Below are 19,791 nucleotides of genomic sequence, written 5' to 3'. Positions count from 1 at the left end.
ATGTTTTTAATAATTTCTTTCACTTCCTTTCTGATGCTTTTTTCTTTGACTCTTGTTTCTAAGTCTTTCTTTACTTTCACCATTTCAGCATATATAGTTTCCAATCATCTTTGTAACTGCATCACTTAATTCACGTGGGTTATCTTCTCTTCAGTATCACTGCTTTGGTCTAACATAAAGCTTGCTTGCCTAATTGTCTCTGTATCATTTCTGAACTTCATAATACTCTCATGGTTGACAACTGTACTTGCCATTTTACCAATCTTCCTTCTAAGTGAACCCACCTCAACTGACAGCTCAATTGTTGTTGTGTCTTTCTTGTTTAATTCCTTTAGTGATTTTTCATTTTCCTCCTCCTGCATGCACAACTGCTTCTTAATTTCATCCATTTCACTCTGAAATGCTCTTTCCAATTTGCTCACCTTCTCTGCTAATTTGTTGTATGTTTCCATTTCAACCAGTTCCTGCCAGAAATCATCATCCAATTTTCTACCTTTATCCCTCTTCTTAATTCCTTCCATACTCACTTTACTAAATATTGCGGTCCTCTTGTGTTATTACTGAGAAGAAAATTATAAATTACTTACAAGTTTGCATGTCCTTACTCGCCTGTGGTACTGTAGTCGAAACAGCTGGGAACTTGATCAGCACATTCCTGTACTAATTGGCAGTATTCTGTTACTTAGGCAATTCTTTTGCTTAAACTTACTCTGTTATATTAGAACACCATTTAGTTAAAACTAGTACACAGCTTATAATATAAGAATACTATTTAGGTATGGTCAGTTGTGGCCAATGGTGGCCAGCAGGAAGTGAGATGATATGACATGTTGTCTCTCTGACGCCTCAACTCGTGTGTGTGTGTGTGTGTGTGTGTGTGTGTGTGTGTGTGTGTGTAGTGACACCACGCTGGTTGGTGTTGCCCACGCGACCATTCTTTTATCAAACAAAAATTCATTAAATGAACGTAACGTTTGGCCGGCTCAAGATGGTCATGAAAACCGAAATTTGATAAAAGGGGATTCTGTATATTGAGAATTACTGTATATACATGCAACACTGTGAAAATCTCAGCTTGAGCAGCATTACCTTACCTAAGTCTAAGGGCCAAAATACAGTCATCCCTTAACATCCGTGTTTTTAACATACACGGTTTTAAATATCCGCAGATGGATATAACATAAACGGTTTTAAATATCCACAGGTGTATACAGTACCAGGGCTGGATTTACTAAAGCATTTTATCTTGTTTAACTCTGCTGACACTGTTCACTGCAAATGTAACATTATCCCAGGCACAGTTCATGGCTGTTTTAGTGATGGCATCATCATCATCATCATCATTAATTCATAATCCAATTCTATGTTGCCCCATGAGGGGCATAGGAGCCCAGGGCTAAGCAAGTTGGTCCTAACATTTAAGATGAGAGTGACCAGCCTCACTCATCCCCGAGTGGCATTATGTGAGCAATAAACCCCAGCCACCCCTTGGATATAAACCTTCACTGGGTCAATCCTATTGGAGCACCATAATTACCCACTAAACCACTAGGCGCCAAAATTTGGCTATGTGGTTACCACCCAGCATAGTAAATGGTTTCCTGGTGTACAGGAAACCATTTGGCTTGTCACTCAATGTAGAGTCACCCATAGGCAGAAGGAAGAGGCATGAATGAAGGAAAGAAAGACAGGGAATGTAAAGTCACCCATAGGCAGAAGGACGAGGAAAGACTGAAGTAAAGAAAGACAGAAGAGGGCGGAAGGAAAGAAGGATGGAGGAAAGGAAAGGGCAGACACCCGAGAGCAGCACTACATCAAGTGAGTGGATGGTGAGTGCCCCCACCTACCACCAATGGCATTATCCAATGAATCAAATATAACACTTTTCCTTTTGGCCACTTCATTTATTTATGCCATTAATTCATCAGGGGAAACATTAGGACAGGCTGGGAGTATTTCTTTTCTTCCATGTACCCTCAATGAGCTAGTCTAAACCGGTTTGCTACCCTCCCCCGCCACTTATCTCTCACTCTCTCTCGTACCCATCGATGACCTGGTCCAAACTGGTTTGCTGCCCTCCCCCCCCCTCTCATAAGTAATACAAAGCAATACGCACCCAAAAATGTACTGAAATAATTCAAGAGTGGCTGAAAGTGTTATTTCATACAGACAAGTTGCCTATGGCATGGACTTCCGCCGCGGTTTTCTATGACACGGAAAAAAAAAAAAAAAAAAAAAAAGAAAAGAAAAGAAAAAAAAAAAGTACCATGCGCATAAAACACCTATGACACGGCAGAATGGCAAGGTTTGAAACGCTCGGGCAAATTCCCCTGACGGTTGACGTGCTTCAGTTTGTAAACAAAAGATGGCGACCACTTCAGCTCCACACTACAAGTGCTCCAACTGTGGACTTTTTTCTCTCTGATGAAGACGTTAAACTTCACCAAATTCATTGTGTTAAGTAATGAAACATTGAAGATTCTTTAGGTATTGTGACTAGTTTATGGTTTGTTCGTAAAACCGGTATGAACTGGTTAGTGACGAAGCACCTATCTCTGAGCTAAGACAAAGTATAATGCCTCCCAACGTCATCAACACGTACTGTATATAAGAATGAAAATTATATACAGTACGTGATGATGATGATGATGATGATGAGAGGCATTATACTTCGTCTTAGTTCAGAGATAGGTGCTTCATCACTAACCAGTTCATGCTGGTTTTACAAACGACTAGCAAACACATACATTCCCTCCCAGTCGTCCTCCACAGTATCACACAGTTACTCTCCACAAATACACCACATCACTAACATACCCAACATCATCCTGGTTGGTGATTTCAACGCAAAGTCGTCGGCCTGGCATGTCAACAACCCTGACACAGACAGAGGGCTGGTACTACAATCCCAGACAGGTCATCTTTTCATACTGAACAATCTCCATCAACATACACACATCCCACACCAACCCCTCTTCCTCCCATCGTCTCCAGACATCACTTTCTGCTCCCCAAACCTAGCCCCCACTACATCATGGAGAGTGGTCAAAACCCTTGGATCTGATCACCTCCCAATCATCATCACTACCAAAACCAGTATCACTTCAACTGGCCACAGACACACACACACTAATTATAAGAGAGTCAACTGGGAGGCCTTCACAACTGAAACAGAACAACATTTCAAAACACTAAACAGTACACCCAACACAAACATCAACACTGCTGTGCACACTTTCAATACAATTATACAAAATGCAGACAAAAGACACATCCCTACAAGCAACAGAAAGAGAGACAACCCCAACTTCACACCAGAAATTCAAGGCCTCATCAATCAACGGGACACACCGCGACACTCCCCAACACCCCATACACATGACACCGTACAACAAATACAAGATCTCAACACACAAATAAACAATAAAATATCAGAACAGCAAACATCTACACTGGAATATTTATCTCCAAACACTTGACCACAAAACAAACACCAGTAAACTCTACAAAACACTAAACAGCATCACACTCTCCAACAGCAACACAACACAATCACATGCTGCCATCACAACAACAAGACACCATACCTTCAAACAAACAACAAGCAAACACTCTCATCAATCACTTTTCACATGTCAGCCATCTAAACCCCCATCATGATGACCGACATATCATCTGACGTAAGAGACAGTTCCCCACAGATCCAGACTACGCACCTTTCACTTACAACCAGACGAAGCACATCATTAACAACCTTAAGCACTCATCTGCCTGTGGACCAGACAAAATAAGAAACATTCACCTTAAACACCTTGGACCACAAGGCATACATGCACTCACCAACATATCAAACTACAGCTACTTACACAAATAATACCCAACATCTGGAAGCATGACAGTATCATCACTCTCCCTAAACCCAACAAAGACCCCACTTTACCTTCCTCACACCTCCCCATCACACTCCTCTGCACCCCCTAAGTCAATGAACAACTGGTACTGCAACTAGTTACACCTCACACCCCAATAGCCCCATCACAACATGGTTTTAAGCCACCACTCTCCACAACCACTCTTTTTACAGACCTCACACAGAGAGTTTTTGATGGCATGAATTCAGCTAGGCCACCACACAGAATACTCCTAGTCACACTAGACATCAGCAAAGCTTTTGGTGCCATCCCCCGCCACAACCTCACTAACAAAATACTCAACACAAACATGCACAATAACACAAAAAGATGGCTGGCAAACTACTTAGCAGGCAGATATGCACATGTAACATTTGCTGGACAGTCTCCGAACATCAGAAACATCACAAATGGCATCCCCCAAGGATCTGTTTTGTCCCCTACACTCTTTAACCTATACATGCACGACATACCCACACCCGACACTCCACAGATACACATAGCTTCCTGTGCAGATGATATAATGCTTACATGTACACACCAAAATGCAAACACAGCTGCACACATCCTCCAACCTTACCTCAACACACTACACAAATGGTTCACCACAAACAGGCTCAAAATAGCCCCAGCCAAATCTACAGTGACCCTTCTCACAAACTGGACAGCAGAACATAGTCACATTCCACACCTCACCTTAAACAACACTCCCCTACCCCCCCCCACACAAAATCCTTGGTGTAACATACATCAATGTCATTTAAACAACACATCACAAACATTAAAAATAAAATAACACCAAGACTCAATGCCTTGAGGTCACTTGCCCATACAACGTTCGGACACAACAAAGAAACCACCACCACAGTATACAAACAATATATAGGTTCAGTGATGAATTATGCAAGCCCTGCTTGGGCTCCTAACCTCACTAAAACACACTACAACATTCTACAGACCATACAGAACAAGGCCCCCAAAATAATCACGGGCTGCACAGCTACTACATCCACAGACCACCTACATCAAAAAAACAAAGTCCTCAAAGTCAAGGATCACCTACTGTAGACATGAGTAGCACCCAAATTCTTGCTGCAGCCTCCACAAATGCACAACATGCACTACACTACATGGCAGCACATCCACACACACCAAGGACCATCAAAACAACACCCACCACACAATAGCATACGCAAATACCGTCATCTCTCCCCCCTCACCCGCCTCAGACCAGCCTCCAGAAGCACATCCATACTCAAATCACTTGCTGCTCCATTAAGTCACTTGAAGACAACACACAGCTGCATGCACGGCCTCCTGATATCCACCCTTTTGAATCCTATCTCCCTCATGAGGACAAGGTCCACCTGGCTAGGATGAGATGTGGGCATCATCCAGCCCTCTTAAGTAACCAGAAGAGGCTGGATGACTCCATTGCAGATGCCTGTTCAGGATGTAACACAGCACACCATATTATTAAGCACATTATGGCAGACTGCATTGCACACAATCACCTATACCAACAACACAACATACACTCCTTGATAGCTCTGTGGGAAAGCCCGGTCGCGGCCATGGCCTTCCTTAGGGACTCAGAACTGTTCAGCCAGACTGCCTTGGGAACAACTACTACTACTACGACTGTATTATGCCCAAGCAGACACAAGGCTGATCATCCTCCCGTTTCTTGTGCCTGTTGTTATATGTAATACATGCACTGACTGATTGCTTGACTGTGTGTCTGTGTACAGTGGGGGCAAATGGGGAAAAGTGGGGTGAGAAGGGGGACTTTGGGCGAACTTCCAGAACCAAATTCCATTTTTCCTGTAAGTTTAGTTATTTCTATGGCACGGTTTTCTATGGCGTGGGATTGTTCCAGAACCAATTACCCACGTCTTATGCGACTTGACTGTATTATATTGTGAATTACTGTGATAAAATACAAGTGATTAAGTGACAGTTTTGTAATAATCAGAGAAGTCACGATGCTAAGCACATTAGCTAGTGAACATTTTTGCAGTTGCAAACTGTGCAGCAATGCATGAAATGACTCATGACATTATATCAATAAGCTTTATAAAAGTAAGTGGTAATAAAAGTCATTCATGAAGTTTGATAAAGTTTGTAATGATTTTCCTCACATCATTACTGTTTTGCTAGTCTAACGTAAACACTGGAATATCATAACAAAATCATAAGAGACTGGCTAGAAGTGTTTTATTTTTATTATCTTTGGTGGATGAGTGACTCCAACTTTAGGAGTTAAACTTTTAAACACTGACAATTACCCTAGTACTAAATAACAGTATACGCACATACACGCACATGTGTACACATACCCTTGATGAGCTGGTCTAAACTGGTTGGCTGCCCTCCCCCCCCCTCTCGTAAATAATACGAAGCAAAACACACCCAAATAGCACTGAAATCATACGAGAGTGGCTGAAAGTGTTATTTTATATTATATTGTGAATTACTGTGATAAAATACAAGTGATTTAGTTATATTTTTGCGATAATCAGAGAAGTCATGATGCTAAGCGCATTAGCTAGTGAACATTTTTGCAACTGTGCAGCAATGCTATGAAATGAATTATGACATTATATGAATAAGCATTATAAAAGTAAGTAGTAATAAAAGTCATTAATGAAGTTTGATAAAGTTTGTAATGATTTTCCTCACATCATTACTGTTTTGCTAAAGTCAAACGTAAACACTGAAATATCGTAATAAAATCATAGGAGACTGGCTAGAAGTGTTTATTTTTATTATTACTGCAATTACTGTTATGAGGTAATGTGGCTGTAACCCTATTTTGTATGGAAAATATCTTGTGGCTTGGTGGAAATTTCCACCACCCTTGCATCAGACAGTCAAAACACACCTTGTATTCTCTCAAATCGTTCTCTGTGCTTGGAGTGCCTATGGACATGCAGTTTTTTGCAAAAAAAAAAACGATAGGAGAAAGACTGATGTTTGTCCAACAAAAATTTTAGCTTCCAAGATTAACGATAAGTAGGATAAAACATGAGTTGAAAACGCACAAATTTTTTCCTATTTCTCCACAATGAGCAAAGTCAGTAGCTTGTCATCACAGCTGCTGCGGCCACAGGGTTAAGGGGGTCCAGGGGTGTTTTTAAGGGGTGCAGCAGATATCCGTGGATATTTAACATATGCTGGTGTCTCTGTTACCTAACCCTCATGGATGTTAAGGGACCACTGTACTAAAATAATTGCTAAGGCATTGCCTAAACACCATTTTTCTAAGAATTTCTGAAGCCGGAGATGAAATTTGTTGCTGAATACTCTGAGATCGAGGATGATCACATCTAACACTTTTAGTGTTCATAAATGACAGTAAAAAATTAAGAGACTGTTTATACATTTGCATACCCAGTGTTAAATAATATTGCCATTTCCAGCCTAAGCAATGTCTATGTGGCTAGTTACGAAGCTTTTTGCCTCATTTCACTCTCATGGTAATACTGCATCTAAGAAGGGTAATTTTAATCAACATACTAATATCAGTTACAATTCTTACGTGGAATGAAAAACACCCATACTGTCAAGAATATTAAAGGAACACATCATTCACACTGTTAAAGTCTTGAGATGTTTCATTAAGTCTGATGTAAACTTTCTACATATTCTGTTTTCCTTTCCTCTTTGCTGAAGCTGGAAATGTAGTGAGTGTTCTGGTTCCACTTTATAGCAAGCACTTTTAACCATTAACTCACACCCAGAGCTGCTTTTGTCTGACTTTCGTCCATTCAGCCTCATGCTGTCGTTGCTGTCTTCAGAGCTGGCTTCATTCCCAGAGTCAACAGAGGCATGCTTCCGGATTTTGCGTGGTTTGACATCAATGGAAGATTCCTCTTCCCTGTATTTTTCAGAGTTACAGGAGGAAGCAGCAACAACCATCTTCTCTTTTGCATCAGGCTGCAAGAGTGAGGAAAAATGTGACAAGTAATCAAGACTACGGCTTTACATTAGTTAATCTTGTCAAAATAACTGCCTTTTCCACTCTACCCGTCTCCATAACTTTCTTTTTCCTTTAATAAAAACAAATTATAAATTAATAAATTTACACTATTAACGACACTAATTCTAGGGACTATTTCCTTACAATCTGGCACACAGTTCAGGAGTTAAGTACAAGTGTCAAATGGTCACCAAAATCTACATCTTGCCACATCCTAAACCAATTAATGCAATCTGACTAACAATTTCCAACTGAGCTTGCTGTTACCGTTCCCCCCCTCCCCACAAAAAAAGTAAGGATTTATTAAGCTTTTGCATACGAGATAGATGATTTACAAGTAAGAAGCAAACTACTGGAGCTTATGTAGATCATTAGCTAAGGACTGGTGAAACATCCCCAGGACCTTCAGTAACCGAAGAATTGCTAATTCTTGTCAATGAATTTCTCAGATTTAAAGTCAGTGCTGCTTAACCCCTTAACCGCGGGGCGTCACTTTCGTGATGCTAGGGAGCAAGGGATCATACCGAAGGGTGTCACTTTTGTGATTCTGTGTTATTTTGAATTTGCCCAGGCTTTCAAGTGGTGGCTTGTATCATCTATCAGTTCTGCCAGTGTCCAGCTATAGTCAGTTCTGGTAATGTCATCTGCACTCCCATCCACTGTTGACAATTTAGCCATTTTTCTCCTGTCCTTGACTCCCCTCCTTACCTCCCCTCCATTACTCTCTCCTCCCACCTGACCAGCTGCGCCGCACTACACAAATCCCGGACAGATTTTTCCACTCATTTTATCCATTGAAATGTGCCCTATGCCCTATTCTTATACAAAATAATATATAAAAGAAAGAGAAAAGGTAATTGATACTGCCATACATCTGGAATGGGCTAATTATCACCTGGTAACACCTCACGTGCACTCGTTCGCTATTTTTCCCTGTTTACTTCCCCTTGAAATATGCCGTATGACCTGTTCGCATAATAAAAATATATATAAGAAAGGAAGAGAGAAGCCTACGTGATATTTACATTCACCTGGAACTACCTAATTTATTATGTATTGTCTAGATTTCCTGCCAATCATTTCATAGCGTATAAATTAGCAGCTGTCACCACGCTGAGACTGGCAGCCTTCACTGCCCCTAGGCAACAGCATTCAGTTTACTGTCGTCTTTCAAGGTGAAACCACGTCGGATTCGCGCCTGTCCAATTCCGCCGCCTTTTAGCCCAATGTAAAGGGCCCTGTGACCTCTACCCCTACTAAACCTCGTGTGGGAAGGGGTAAAGGGCTAAGTGACTCTGCTATGGAACGTGAACTGGCTGATTTATCAATGATTATGATGGACAGTGACTACAATCGTTCTGGTGACTAAAACAATACAAGTGGAAATATAAATAATGTGTAAATAATGTGTAAACAGCATGTGAAAGCAATGAATGTAAATATAACTGAACAGTGGAAAATAGCTTTATAAGTTACTGCAAGTGACAATGCATAACAGTGTAAATAGAATAGAAATGTAAATAATGTAAATAAAGCACAGAATATAAATAGAAATGTAAATAAGTAGAAATATAAGAATACGAGTATAAATACTAGGAGTAATGAAAGTGAAAGTTTCACTCTAGCATGTATGAATACTGGGAGCCTGAAAGTGAAAGTGACAGCTTCACTCTCAACGCTAGTATACAGTATGAGAAAGTGAATCCCTGGAGTGAAAATAAACTACCAGTACTGAAAGAAACTTATAAACATTGTATATATAAATAAGTGTAATAAAGTACTAGGAATATAAAGTGTGAGTGTTTTTATAAATAATAAATGACAGCTCCGCCTCAGAATACCATCAGGGAACAAGCACGGGAGGAAAGCTCGTATGTGCTCATAATTTACATTGCTTTCGCAGTGTTTTTTTTTTGGGGGGAATACGGATTCCAAACTACTTGAAATTCATAGAATGGTGTTTGTAGTTATAATATCAGGCAGTGGTAACCATATTACGGGGTATCGGGAAGTGTGAAGTGGAGACTTCATTCCCCAACTTCAGAAGTCTCCACAAGTCCTACGGTAGACGACGAAGGCTCAACAAACATCCCAGGAGAAAGCTGAAGGTATGTGCCATATGCTTATAAATTTATAATATCTAGGACTAATAACTGATTTTTGGCAAATATTTTTTAAAAGTCAGTCGGAGCGCAAATATCCTCGCGGGACACGCAAGGCACACTCCCAACAACCCCGTGGTTAAGGGGTTAAATGACAGACCACAGTTCAGATAAGTTTTGATGTGGGCCCCAGTGACTTTTTAACAGTGTACAGTATCTCACATAAGTTAAAGAATAATAATATTTTAGGATTTCTGAATGAGAGTCTTTCACAGCATGGCTTGAATAACTAGTATTTCGTACACTTACCTACTCAAACTGTGCTTGGCTACTTTAGTAATACCTATAGACACAAATACTATATGTACTTTTTTTTTATTTTATTTAAAAGAATCATGATATGAGAAAACAAATCAACCTGTCAACTTAGTGTTCACAAAGCATATGAGTGAGATAACTGATTAGCGGAGAAGCTACAAATTTTTCAGTTTCTTCAGGTCCATAATTTGGTTATATGGTTACCACCGACTGTAGTAAATGGTTTCCTGGTGTACAGGAAACCATTTCACTTGTCACTCAGTGTTGAGTCACCCATAGGCAGAAGGAAGGGGAAAGAATGAAGGAAAGAAAGACAGAAGAGGGAGTGTAAAGTCACCCGTAGGCAGAAGGATGTGGAGAGACTCAAGGAAAGAAAGACACAGGAGGAAGGAAGGATGAGAGGAAAGAGCAAACACTCAAAGCAGCACTACATGGAGTGAGTGGATGGTGAGTGCCCCCACCTACTAATTTAGCTAAAACATCCAAGATATATATGAAGTTAAACATGGAAAATTTTTACACAAGGTATTTCAGGTCTGACTGTGATTTATCCTGTGCTTTTAACGGAGGCAATTAGGGGCAATATTGAAAATATTCTTAGGATTATGACGCTGTTAGAAAATCAAAAGAAGTTACATACAGTATGGTACAGACTTATAGTCCTATTGCTTATCAAGATATAATCCAAATTACTGTAAACTACTGCTGTTAACAAAATGATGAATACATTTCTATGTTTACCGTAAATTTGAGGGGATCTTGGATGTCTATGGAGTGATTCTAGACAGATGTTAATTTTCCACGTAAACAGCCACTGACCACTTTGAGACTTCCTCGATATGTATGGAGAGTTTGGAACCTTTCAGGCTTTATTAAAGGAAAAAAATCAAATAAAAAAAATTTAGTGATACTTTCAACATTTTACAAAGTAAATAAGACATTACAGAAAAAAGAGGTAAGCATCAATATCAAGTACAGTACATTATCTATTCTCAGTGGCTCTGCTTGAGGACATTAAACATCACACTTGTAAATAAAGGGTAAGAGATCAATAAAGGGTAAGAGTTGGAGGGAGGGGAGCCACAAGAGAGAAGACAAGGCAATTTGTCTGTGGGCAATCCATTTGGGATTCCAGCATTTCGTTATAGAAAGACAGAAAAGAGACAGCGATTCTGTTTACAAAGCGAAGGCCCATGGGTAATGGGCCAGTGCACTGAGTGGTCCTGACATCTGGGTAGGGTTGTGGGAGGCAGACTGAAAAAGACCTGGGACGAGGTCATTGAGTGTGGCCTCAGGGATAAGGGACTGAATTGGGAGGTAGTCAGAAATCGTGCAGTCCGGAGAGTTGCCATCTGGTGACCAAGGCAAATGCATGCAAGTATGTTGGAGCTTTTATAAACGATACAATATGATGCGATGTAAAACAAATTCGAATCCTCAAGACACTCTTTCATTATGTAAGGAATAAGAAAAATGTAAGCAATAGCATAGGCCTTCTATTAAACTGGAAGGAGAGCTTGTTCATGACAACTAAGTAATAGCAAATATATTGAATGACTCATTTCATAGTGCTTTCACAAAAGAAAATATTGCACGAACTGAAGGGTGTAGAATGTTGTACCAGCTATTTGGTGGTACACATGAGGAGGATGCGAAAGTGGCAACAGGGAGAGCTGGAATTCCTGTTTCCCTAGCATTCAGACCTGTTCTCGCCATCCCCCTTTGCTGACCTCACACGGAGAGTAGCCTAGCATAATCTCCCAAACACCCTTTTCTTACTGTCTAAAGCACTACACAACACCCACTGAATGGCTGGTACTACAACTAGTCACACCTCACATTCCCCTAGCCCAGTCACAACATGGCTTTAGGCCACTACACTCCACAAATACCCTTCTTACAGACCTTACACAGAGTTTTTGATGGCATGAATTCAGCTAGGCCACCACACACAATGCTCCTAGTCACACTAGACATTAGCCAAGCTTTTGATGCCATCCCCCGCCACAACCTCACAAACAAAATAATCAACACAAACATGCACAATAACACAAAAAGATGGTTGGCAAACAACTTAACAGGCAGATGTGCACACGTAACATTTGCCGGTCAGTCTTCTAACATCAGAAAATTTGCAAATGGAGTCCCCCAAGGATCTGTTTTGTCCCCTACACTCTTTAACCTATACATGCACGACATACCCACACCCCACACACCACAGATACACATAGCTTCCTATGCAGATGATATAATGCTTACATGTATGCACCAAAACACAAACACAGCTGCACACATCATTCAACCTTACCTCAACACACTACACAAATGGTTCACCACAAACAGGCTCAAAATAGCCCCAACCAAATCTACAGTGACTTTTCTCACAAACTGGACAGCAGAACACAGTCACATCCCACACCTCACCATAAACAACACCCCCTTACCACACACACATACACCCAAAATCCTTGGTGTAACATACAATACATCAATGTCATTTAAACAACACATCACAAACATTAAAAATAAAATAACACCAAGACTCAATGCTTTGAGGTCAGTTGCCCATACAACATTCGGACAAAACAAAGAAACCACCACCACAGTATACAAACAATACCTATGTTCAGTGATGAATTATGCAAGCCCTGCCTGGGCTTCTAACCTCACCAAAACACACTACAACACTCTACAGACCATACAGAACAAGGCCCTAAAAATAATCACAGGCTGCACAGCTACTACATCCACAGACCACCTACATCAAGAAACCAAAGTCCTCAAAGTCAAGGATCACCTAGACATGAGAGGAACCCAGTTTCTTGTTGCAGCCTCCACAAACCCACAACATCCACTATATTACATGGCAGCACATCCACCCACACCAAGGAACATCAAAACAACACCCAGCACATGATACCATACACAAATACTGTTATCTCTCCCCCCTCGACCACCTCAGACCAGCTTCCAGAAGCATATCCACTATCAGACCACTCGCTGCTCCATTCAGTTACTTAACCCGCCCCATCCCGACATTTTTGGACCCTTTTTTTTTTTTTTGGCTCAAACATCCGCTTTTGGTGAGAAACTTTGAAAATTCATAGAGAAATCGCTCACCTGAGGTTTAAAATACCCGATTTAGGAACAAGTCCTTCCTTACCTGACTGGGTTTTCTAACAGGCTGGCACCAAAGAAAACGAGTTCTATGGGAGGGTAACTATTTTATCCACTCATAAACAGTATTTATTTATTTACTTGGTACGAATTTATATGTAGTACAAGAGTATATTGGTTTTCAAACAGTAATACAGGCATTATAAGCATTGTTTCACTCACTAACTCATCACCATTCATGACCTTTTTTTTCCCACATTACCTGATCATCATTTCTGACTATTTCTTCCTCTAATGCTATGTAAACATTGTCCTCGACATTGTCATCGATTGAGGAATCACTCTGGCCCTGAATGTCTTTATTGGCCAGGTCACTGGTAACAGGTGAATTGCCGAGACAATGGCGTGCAGGGGGGGGGAGGTTATGCGGTGTAAGGCATTGTTCCTGCTTGGCATCTTGTGGAGGAATAGAGGAAGGTGTCCCGTGTATACGTGCCAAAAATCACTCCCGAAATCACTCGCGAAAATTGAAAATTGTGCAAATTAGGGACCTTGCAATGTTGCTGCGTTAATTCACGTCGCCGGGACGGCGCGGGTTAAAGACAACAAACAGCTGCATGCACAGCCTCCTGACATCCACCCTTCTGAATCCTACCTTCCTCGTGAGGACAGGGTCCACCTGGCCAGGCTGAGATGTGGGCACCATCCAGCCCTCTTAAGCTAACAGAAGAGGTTTGGATGACTCTGTTGCTGATGCCTGTCCAGGATGCAACACAGCACCCCATACTATTAAGCACATTATGGAAGACTGCATTGCACACAATCACCTATGCCAACAACACAACATACACTCTTTGAAAGCTCTGTAGGAAAGTCTGGTCTCGGCCATGGCCTTCCTAAGGGACTTGGGGCTGTTTGGCCAGACTGCCTAGGGAACAACTACTACTACTACTACCCACATTACATACCACACATTGTAACCTAATGTGTCACAGGGGTATCAGCAAGGACGTACAACTACAAATCTTTGCCTCTGCAAACTAGCGGTGGACTTCATGGGGGGGTATGGTGCGACCTCTGTTGGTGGAGTTCCGGGGCCAGGATGGGATGGGACTCAGATCTGTGTCAGAGGGTACAAGGCATTGCAGTTCCCAAGCTGCCGCATCCACTCAATGAAGAAGGGCTCAGACCTGGGAGCAGCATTCCAAGAAGATGATGCCCTATCATTAAGTGTATACTGGTGGGGCAGTTACAAATCCAAGGAATTCCTAGAGGGTGTGTGTCCCTGCAGCTGTCCTGGCAGAGTGCCAAAGACCACTGGCCACAGGTGGTGGGCTATGGGTCCAGGATCCCCTGCCTGAACTTGGGTCTGTGCATGGGGACATGTGGTCCAACTTCTTTAATTTACTGACATGACTTTGAAACCAAGAGCTGTAAAATGCAAGCCTATGAAGACCAAAGCACTTAAAGGGTTCAGAGTGGCATCTTGGAATGTGGGTAGCCTGAAGGGTAGTGAAGGGAGGGAGGGAAGTGGTAGAGACCCAAAGCAGGAGGTGGGTTGATGTCTGCTGCTTAGACGAAGTTAGGTATATGGGAGAATCAATTATATCAGTATATAATTATATTAATATAATTAATTTTGGAAGGAAGGTTGACTTGGATGAAGAAATAAAGAACAGATTCTGGGATGATTTGGTGTATGAGATTAATGGTATAGGAAACGATGAAAGTGTAGTTTTGGGTGGGCATTTAACCCATATCCTCCCAGTTTTTTCAGGCCCACCACCACCACCTGAAGACACGATAAATTTTCGATTTTTTTTTTTCTTTTATTGCTCAAACATTCCTTTTTGGTGAGAAACTAATGAAAATCACCAAGAAAGTTGCTCCCGTCACCCCTAAGTGCTCCTAAGGTGCATCCCCTTCACCTCAGCCAGGTGATCTGTGGCCGGGCTGGTGTGGCTGCTCCGTTTTCTACAGTGGGAAGGAGGGTAACTAATCAAAACCAACCTTTATACATATATTTACATTTATTTGCTACAAACGTACATATACAGCAACAATAATGTGGTATACATACACACATATATATATATATATATATATATATATATATATATATATATATATATATATAAATGAGTAAAAATAACGTAGGTTCATAATGGTACCACCCGTAAATTGCCGATTTTTGGCACACTTGACTAGCTGATACTGTTGTTTCCACTAACGTACACTTTGAAAAATTTGAATAGAGGCATGTACACTCATCACAGCCCTATAATAAGTAGCGCGGGATTGTTGCATGGAGGGAGGTGAGCGAGGGAGACGCTCCACCTCACCACCGCTCCACCTCACCTCCCACCCACCTCCCACTCTCCCGCCATCACTACATTTGTCTCATACTCACTGAGTATTCACACACATGATCAGTATTGTTCTTTTGTTAACATTGCAAAATATACAAAGATTACCTCATTATCTATTGTACTGATTGAATATTGTCACAAGCACACTGTTCCTTACACATTCCCCTTCCCTCTCGCCCCTCTTCCTCCGATAAACTCTGTCTCTCTCTCATATTTCATATATTTATATACACACACACACACATATATATATATATATATACACACAGTACCCTCGCGTCCAACACCCGTTAGTCCAGCACGATTCAGGTCCAGCAAGGAGAGCAAATAATTAGTATTATTTAATACGATTTAATTACTGCAACACGAGTGTGTTAGCATAACACGCACAGAGCTCCGAGAAGTGGGCGAAATCCGCAGAGTTCAACTCTAGCACGATCACCCCCGGTCCAACACAGTCATACTGGACAGTCCCATGATGATGACAGCCAATGAAAACTTCTGATCAAGTAGCCTTCCCCGCCCGCTATCGTGACGTGATCGTGATGCCGCCCAATTAAAAACGCTTCTGGTGTCACGTGATGTTTTGTTTAAATTTCTCCCGCCACAGCGCCACTCAGTCGCATAATTGCATTGGAAGGTGCTTTTTTCTTGCTGCATTTTCTGCCCTTGTTACTGCATTTTACCCTGCTCACGATCCCTAGGAAGCCTTCTGAGAACCCCAAGAAGTGTCGGCACCTCTCTCAGGCCACCAAGCTAGAAAGCATCGAGAGGAAGAAGAAAGGGGAGAGGAAAGTTGACATTGCCAAGGCCTACGACATGAATGAAGCCAACGTGAGGACCATAATAAAAAACCAAGACAAGATCCTGGCAGCCGAAGGCTATCACACGGCACTTCATACCAGGTAAACAAAGTTGCTTCTCCTTATTCTCTACCGAGTCAGCGACAGCGATCACTTTCCACAGTCACGAGACGGGGCTCTGGCAACAGTGTGAGAAGCATGCCGTTTGCCGAGGATTACAGAGTGCTAGGACAGGCAGAAGCAGGACCTTCCATGGCTGTGGACGAAGATAGTGATTCTGAGTGTGATTTCGAAGGATTTATGAGGGAGGTTGAGGAGAAGCAACAGCCATTACCCACTAGTGACGCCAGCAGCCATCCTCCGGGGACCCAGTAGGACTACCTACAGCCTTGGATACCACCTTCCATTCCCAGCAAGCCCATCAACACTATCCTAAAAGGTTAGTTATCATTCATAGCACAGTACCATTTATTATAATTACAATAGTACCAATATATGTATAGGTATAAGGTAGGTATTTAGGGTGACTTTTCCTAAGGTTGCTGACATAATTCATTTTTCCCCATAAGCTCTGTTGTTAGTCCAACACGTTTTTGGTCCAACACGTGACCCATGCATGACAATATTACCGTGTTGGACGCGAGGGTACTGTATATATATATATATATATATATATATACAATAAGGTCCCGGGTTACGTCAGAGTTCCGTTCCTGAGACATGACGTAAGCCGATTTTGAACGTAACTCGAGTTTTATACTGTATAAGTACGTCGTATGATTATACTTACCGCAACGCATCTTACAGATTTTTCAACCATACATTGCATACTATACATGTAATAATCTTATAACAGGTATGTATAAGAAACATAGTCTTTTGAACTGATGATATTTATTGAATAAAATATAAGTTGTACTAGCTAAGAGTCTTCGTCACAGTAGCTCACTCGCTGCGGTAACAGCACTTCTCATCGTCATGGCAGCAGAGTTACGCCACCACTGCCTCACCCACAACTGAGTCTGGCTGCCGCTCCCTCACTCTCCCGTCCTTACACACGTGCACACTGCCAACACATTTTATTCCTATATTCAAGCACTTTTCATACTTCATCATACAATAAAGTTTACTGTAAATTACTGCCATAAAATATGAAATAACATTACCAGCACGATAATGTAAGCATTTCTAACATCGTTTGATTTTTTTTTTTTTCCTCACTCGGACAGCAAAATTATTTCAGTGATAAAATGACCGATTACTGTATGGCACTGTAATAAAAGACGCATACTATGTGTCACTACATACCTTCTGACATCAACTTGACTCGTTACTGGGGTTGCGATGTGGAAGGCACTGCATCAGGGGAGTCAGGGACCGGAGCAGGGGAGTCCAGGGCTGAAGCAGGGGAGTCAGGGACCGGAGCAGGGGAGTCCAGGGCTGAAGCAGGGGAGTCCGGGGCTGAAGCAGGGGAGTCAGGGGCTGAAGATAGGGAGTCAGGGGTTGACGATGAGGATGAGGCAGCAACTGGTGGTGAAGTTGTGGCTCGGTGTTCAGTTCGCTTGAAAAACTGGAGAATTGAAGACTGCTTGGCGGCATATTTCTTTTCGTCATAGATTTGACGATAACAGGACACTGCATCCTCAATTCCCCTGTACACTTTGGCAAACCTCTCTGCATTTGGGTCCTGATCTTCAAATGCAGCCATTGCTTTTTCTAGGAAGTCGAAAGCATTTGCCATTTCCTTAATCTTAAACTGTCTTAGTGGTTCTGCCTCATCACTTTTTTCATTTTCCATTTGTTTTCCTAGGTATAGCAAGTCTTCATTACTCAGCTCTTGATCATGTGAATCAACAAGTTCATGTACATCACTCTCGTCTATGTCCAGATTTAAATCATTTCCAATTTTCACACAGTTGCGCTTGACTTCATTTATACTGTCTTCATCAAATCCTTTAAAGTCATTTACGAGGTAAGGGCACACTTTTTTCCACACTCTGTGCATATTTGTCTCAGTCACTTCAGCCCAACATTCTCCAATATTTTTTACTGCCTTATAGATGTTGAAATCTTTCCAGAATTCTTTGAGTGTTACTTTACCATTTTCTGTTGCTCGTATTGCCTGTCTGAATGTTTTTCTCAGGTAGTAAGCCTTGAATGCTCTTATTACACCTTGGTCCATGGGTTGTAGGATTGATGTTGTGTTTGGTGGCATAAACACAACTTTTACATTAGGGTGCAACTCTGTCAGGCTCGAAGGATGACCAGGAGCATTATCAATAATGAGAAGAGCTTTGAATGGCAGATTCTTCACAGCACAATACCGTTCAACCTCTGGCACGAAACACTTTGAAAACCAGTCAATGAAAATTGCACTAGTCACCCAAGCCTTTAAATTACTTTTCCAATAAACTGATAGGCTAGCTTTAAGGATCCCCTTAAGAGCTCTTGGATTTTCGGAGTGGTACACGAGTAGCGGTTTAAGCTTGAAATCGCCTGCACAGTTTCCCCCCAAAAGTAGCGTTAGGCGCTCTTTGGATGCTTTGTGACCTGGCATGGTTTTTTCTTCTTTAGCGATATAGGTTCTGTTAGGCATTCGCTTCCAGTTTAGTCCCGTTTCATCAACATTAAAAATAAGTTCTGGAATGTAGCCTTCCTTCTCAATCAACTCCTCCAACTCTTTAACGAATGTTTTTGCTGCTTCGTCATCTGCACTGGCTGCTTCTCCGAAAATTCTTCTGCTGATTAGGTTTGCTCGAGCCCTGAAACGAGTAAACCAACCTTTTGATGCCACAAATGTCTCGTTGGTCTCACTTCCTCACTTTTTTCTTTCTTAAGGTCTTGGTAAAGTGTGCGTGCTTTTTCACAGATTAACTGTTCACTCAGAGGCATGCACCGTTGATTATTGTCCTCAATCCACAGCATTAGCATCCGTTCCATCTCAATCAACAGTCCCGATCTTTGCTTTGTAATCACAGTTGATTGCATGGGAGTTGCACCTTTAACGTGAGTCAAGATACGTTCCTTGTCTTTGAGGATTGTAGCTACGGTAGTACAGCTCATCCCTAGCGCACACCCGATTGCTGATGCCTTTTCTCCTTTCTCATTACGCTTAATAATATCGACTTTTTCACGTAATGTGATGGTCTTGCGTTTCTTGGAGTTGTTATGGTCACCAGGAAGCTGTCT

General features: G+C 41.7%; 1 protein-coding gene across 5 annotated transcripts in view; it reads right to left on the bottom strand.

The window, feature by feature from the left end:
* The window catches only part of E(z) (histone-lysine N-methyltransferase E(z)), a 347,474-nt gene that overhangs the window by 72,376 nt on the left and 255,307 nt on the right, over positions 1 to 19,791 (bottom strand). For all 5 annotated transcript variants that reach the window (XM_080277920.1, XM_080277924.1, XM_080277921.1 and 2 more), the window contains one exon: positions 7,649 to 7,850. In XM_080277920.1, the coding sequence (XP_080134046.1) occupies positions 7,649 to 7,850 (202 nt within the window). The remainder of the gene's footprint in view (positions 1 to 7,648; positions 7,851 to 19,791) is intronic.

The sequence above is a fragment of the Coenobita brevimanus genome, chromosome 71 (genome assembly GCF_032717465.1).
Source record: "Coenobita brevimanus isolate Jiangsu-jjx chromosome 71, ASM3271746v2, whole genome shotgun sequence".
Taxonomy (NCBI): domain Eukaryota; kingdom Metazoa; phylum Arthropoda; class Malacostraca; order Decapoda; family Coenobitidae; genus Coenobita; species Coenobita brevimanus.
The sequence above is the reverse complement of the archived record's forward strand: the minus strand, read 5'-3'. Positions and strand labels throughout refer to the sequence as shown.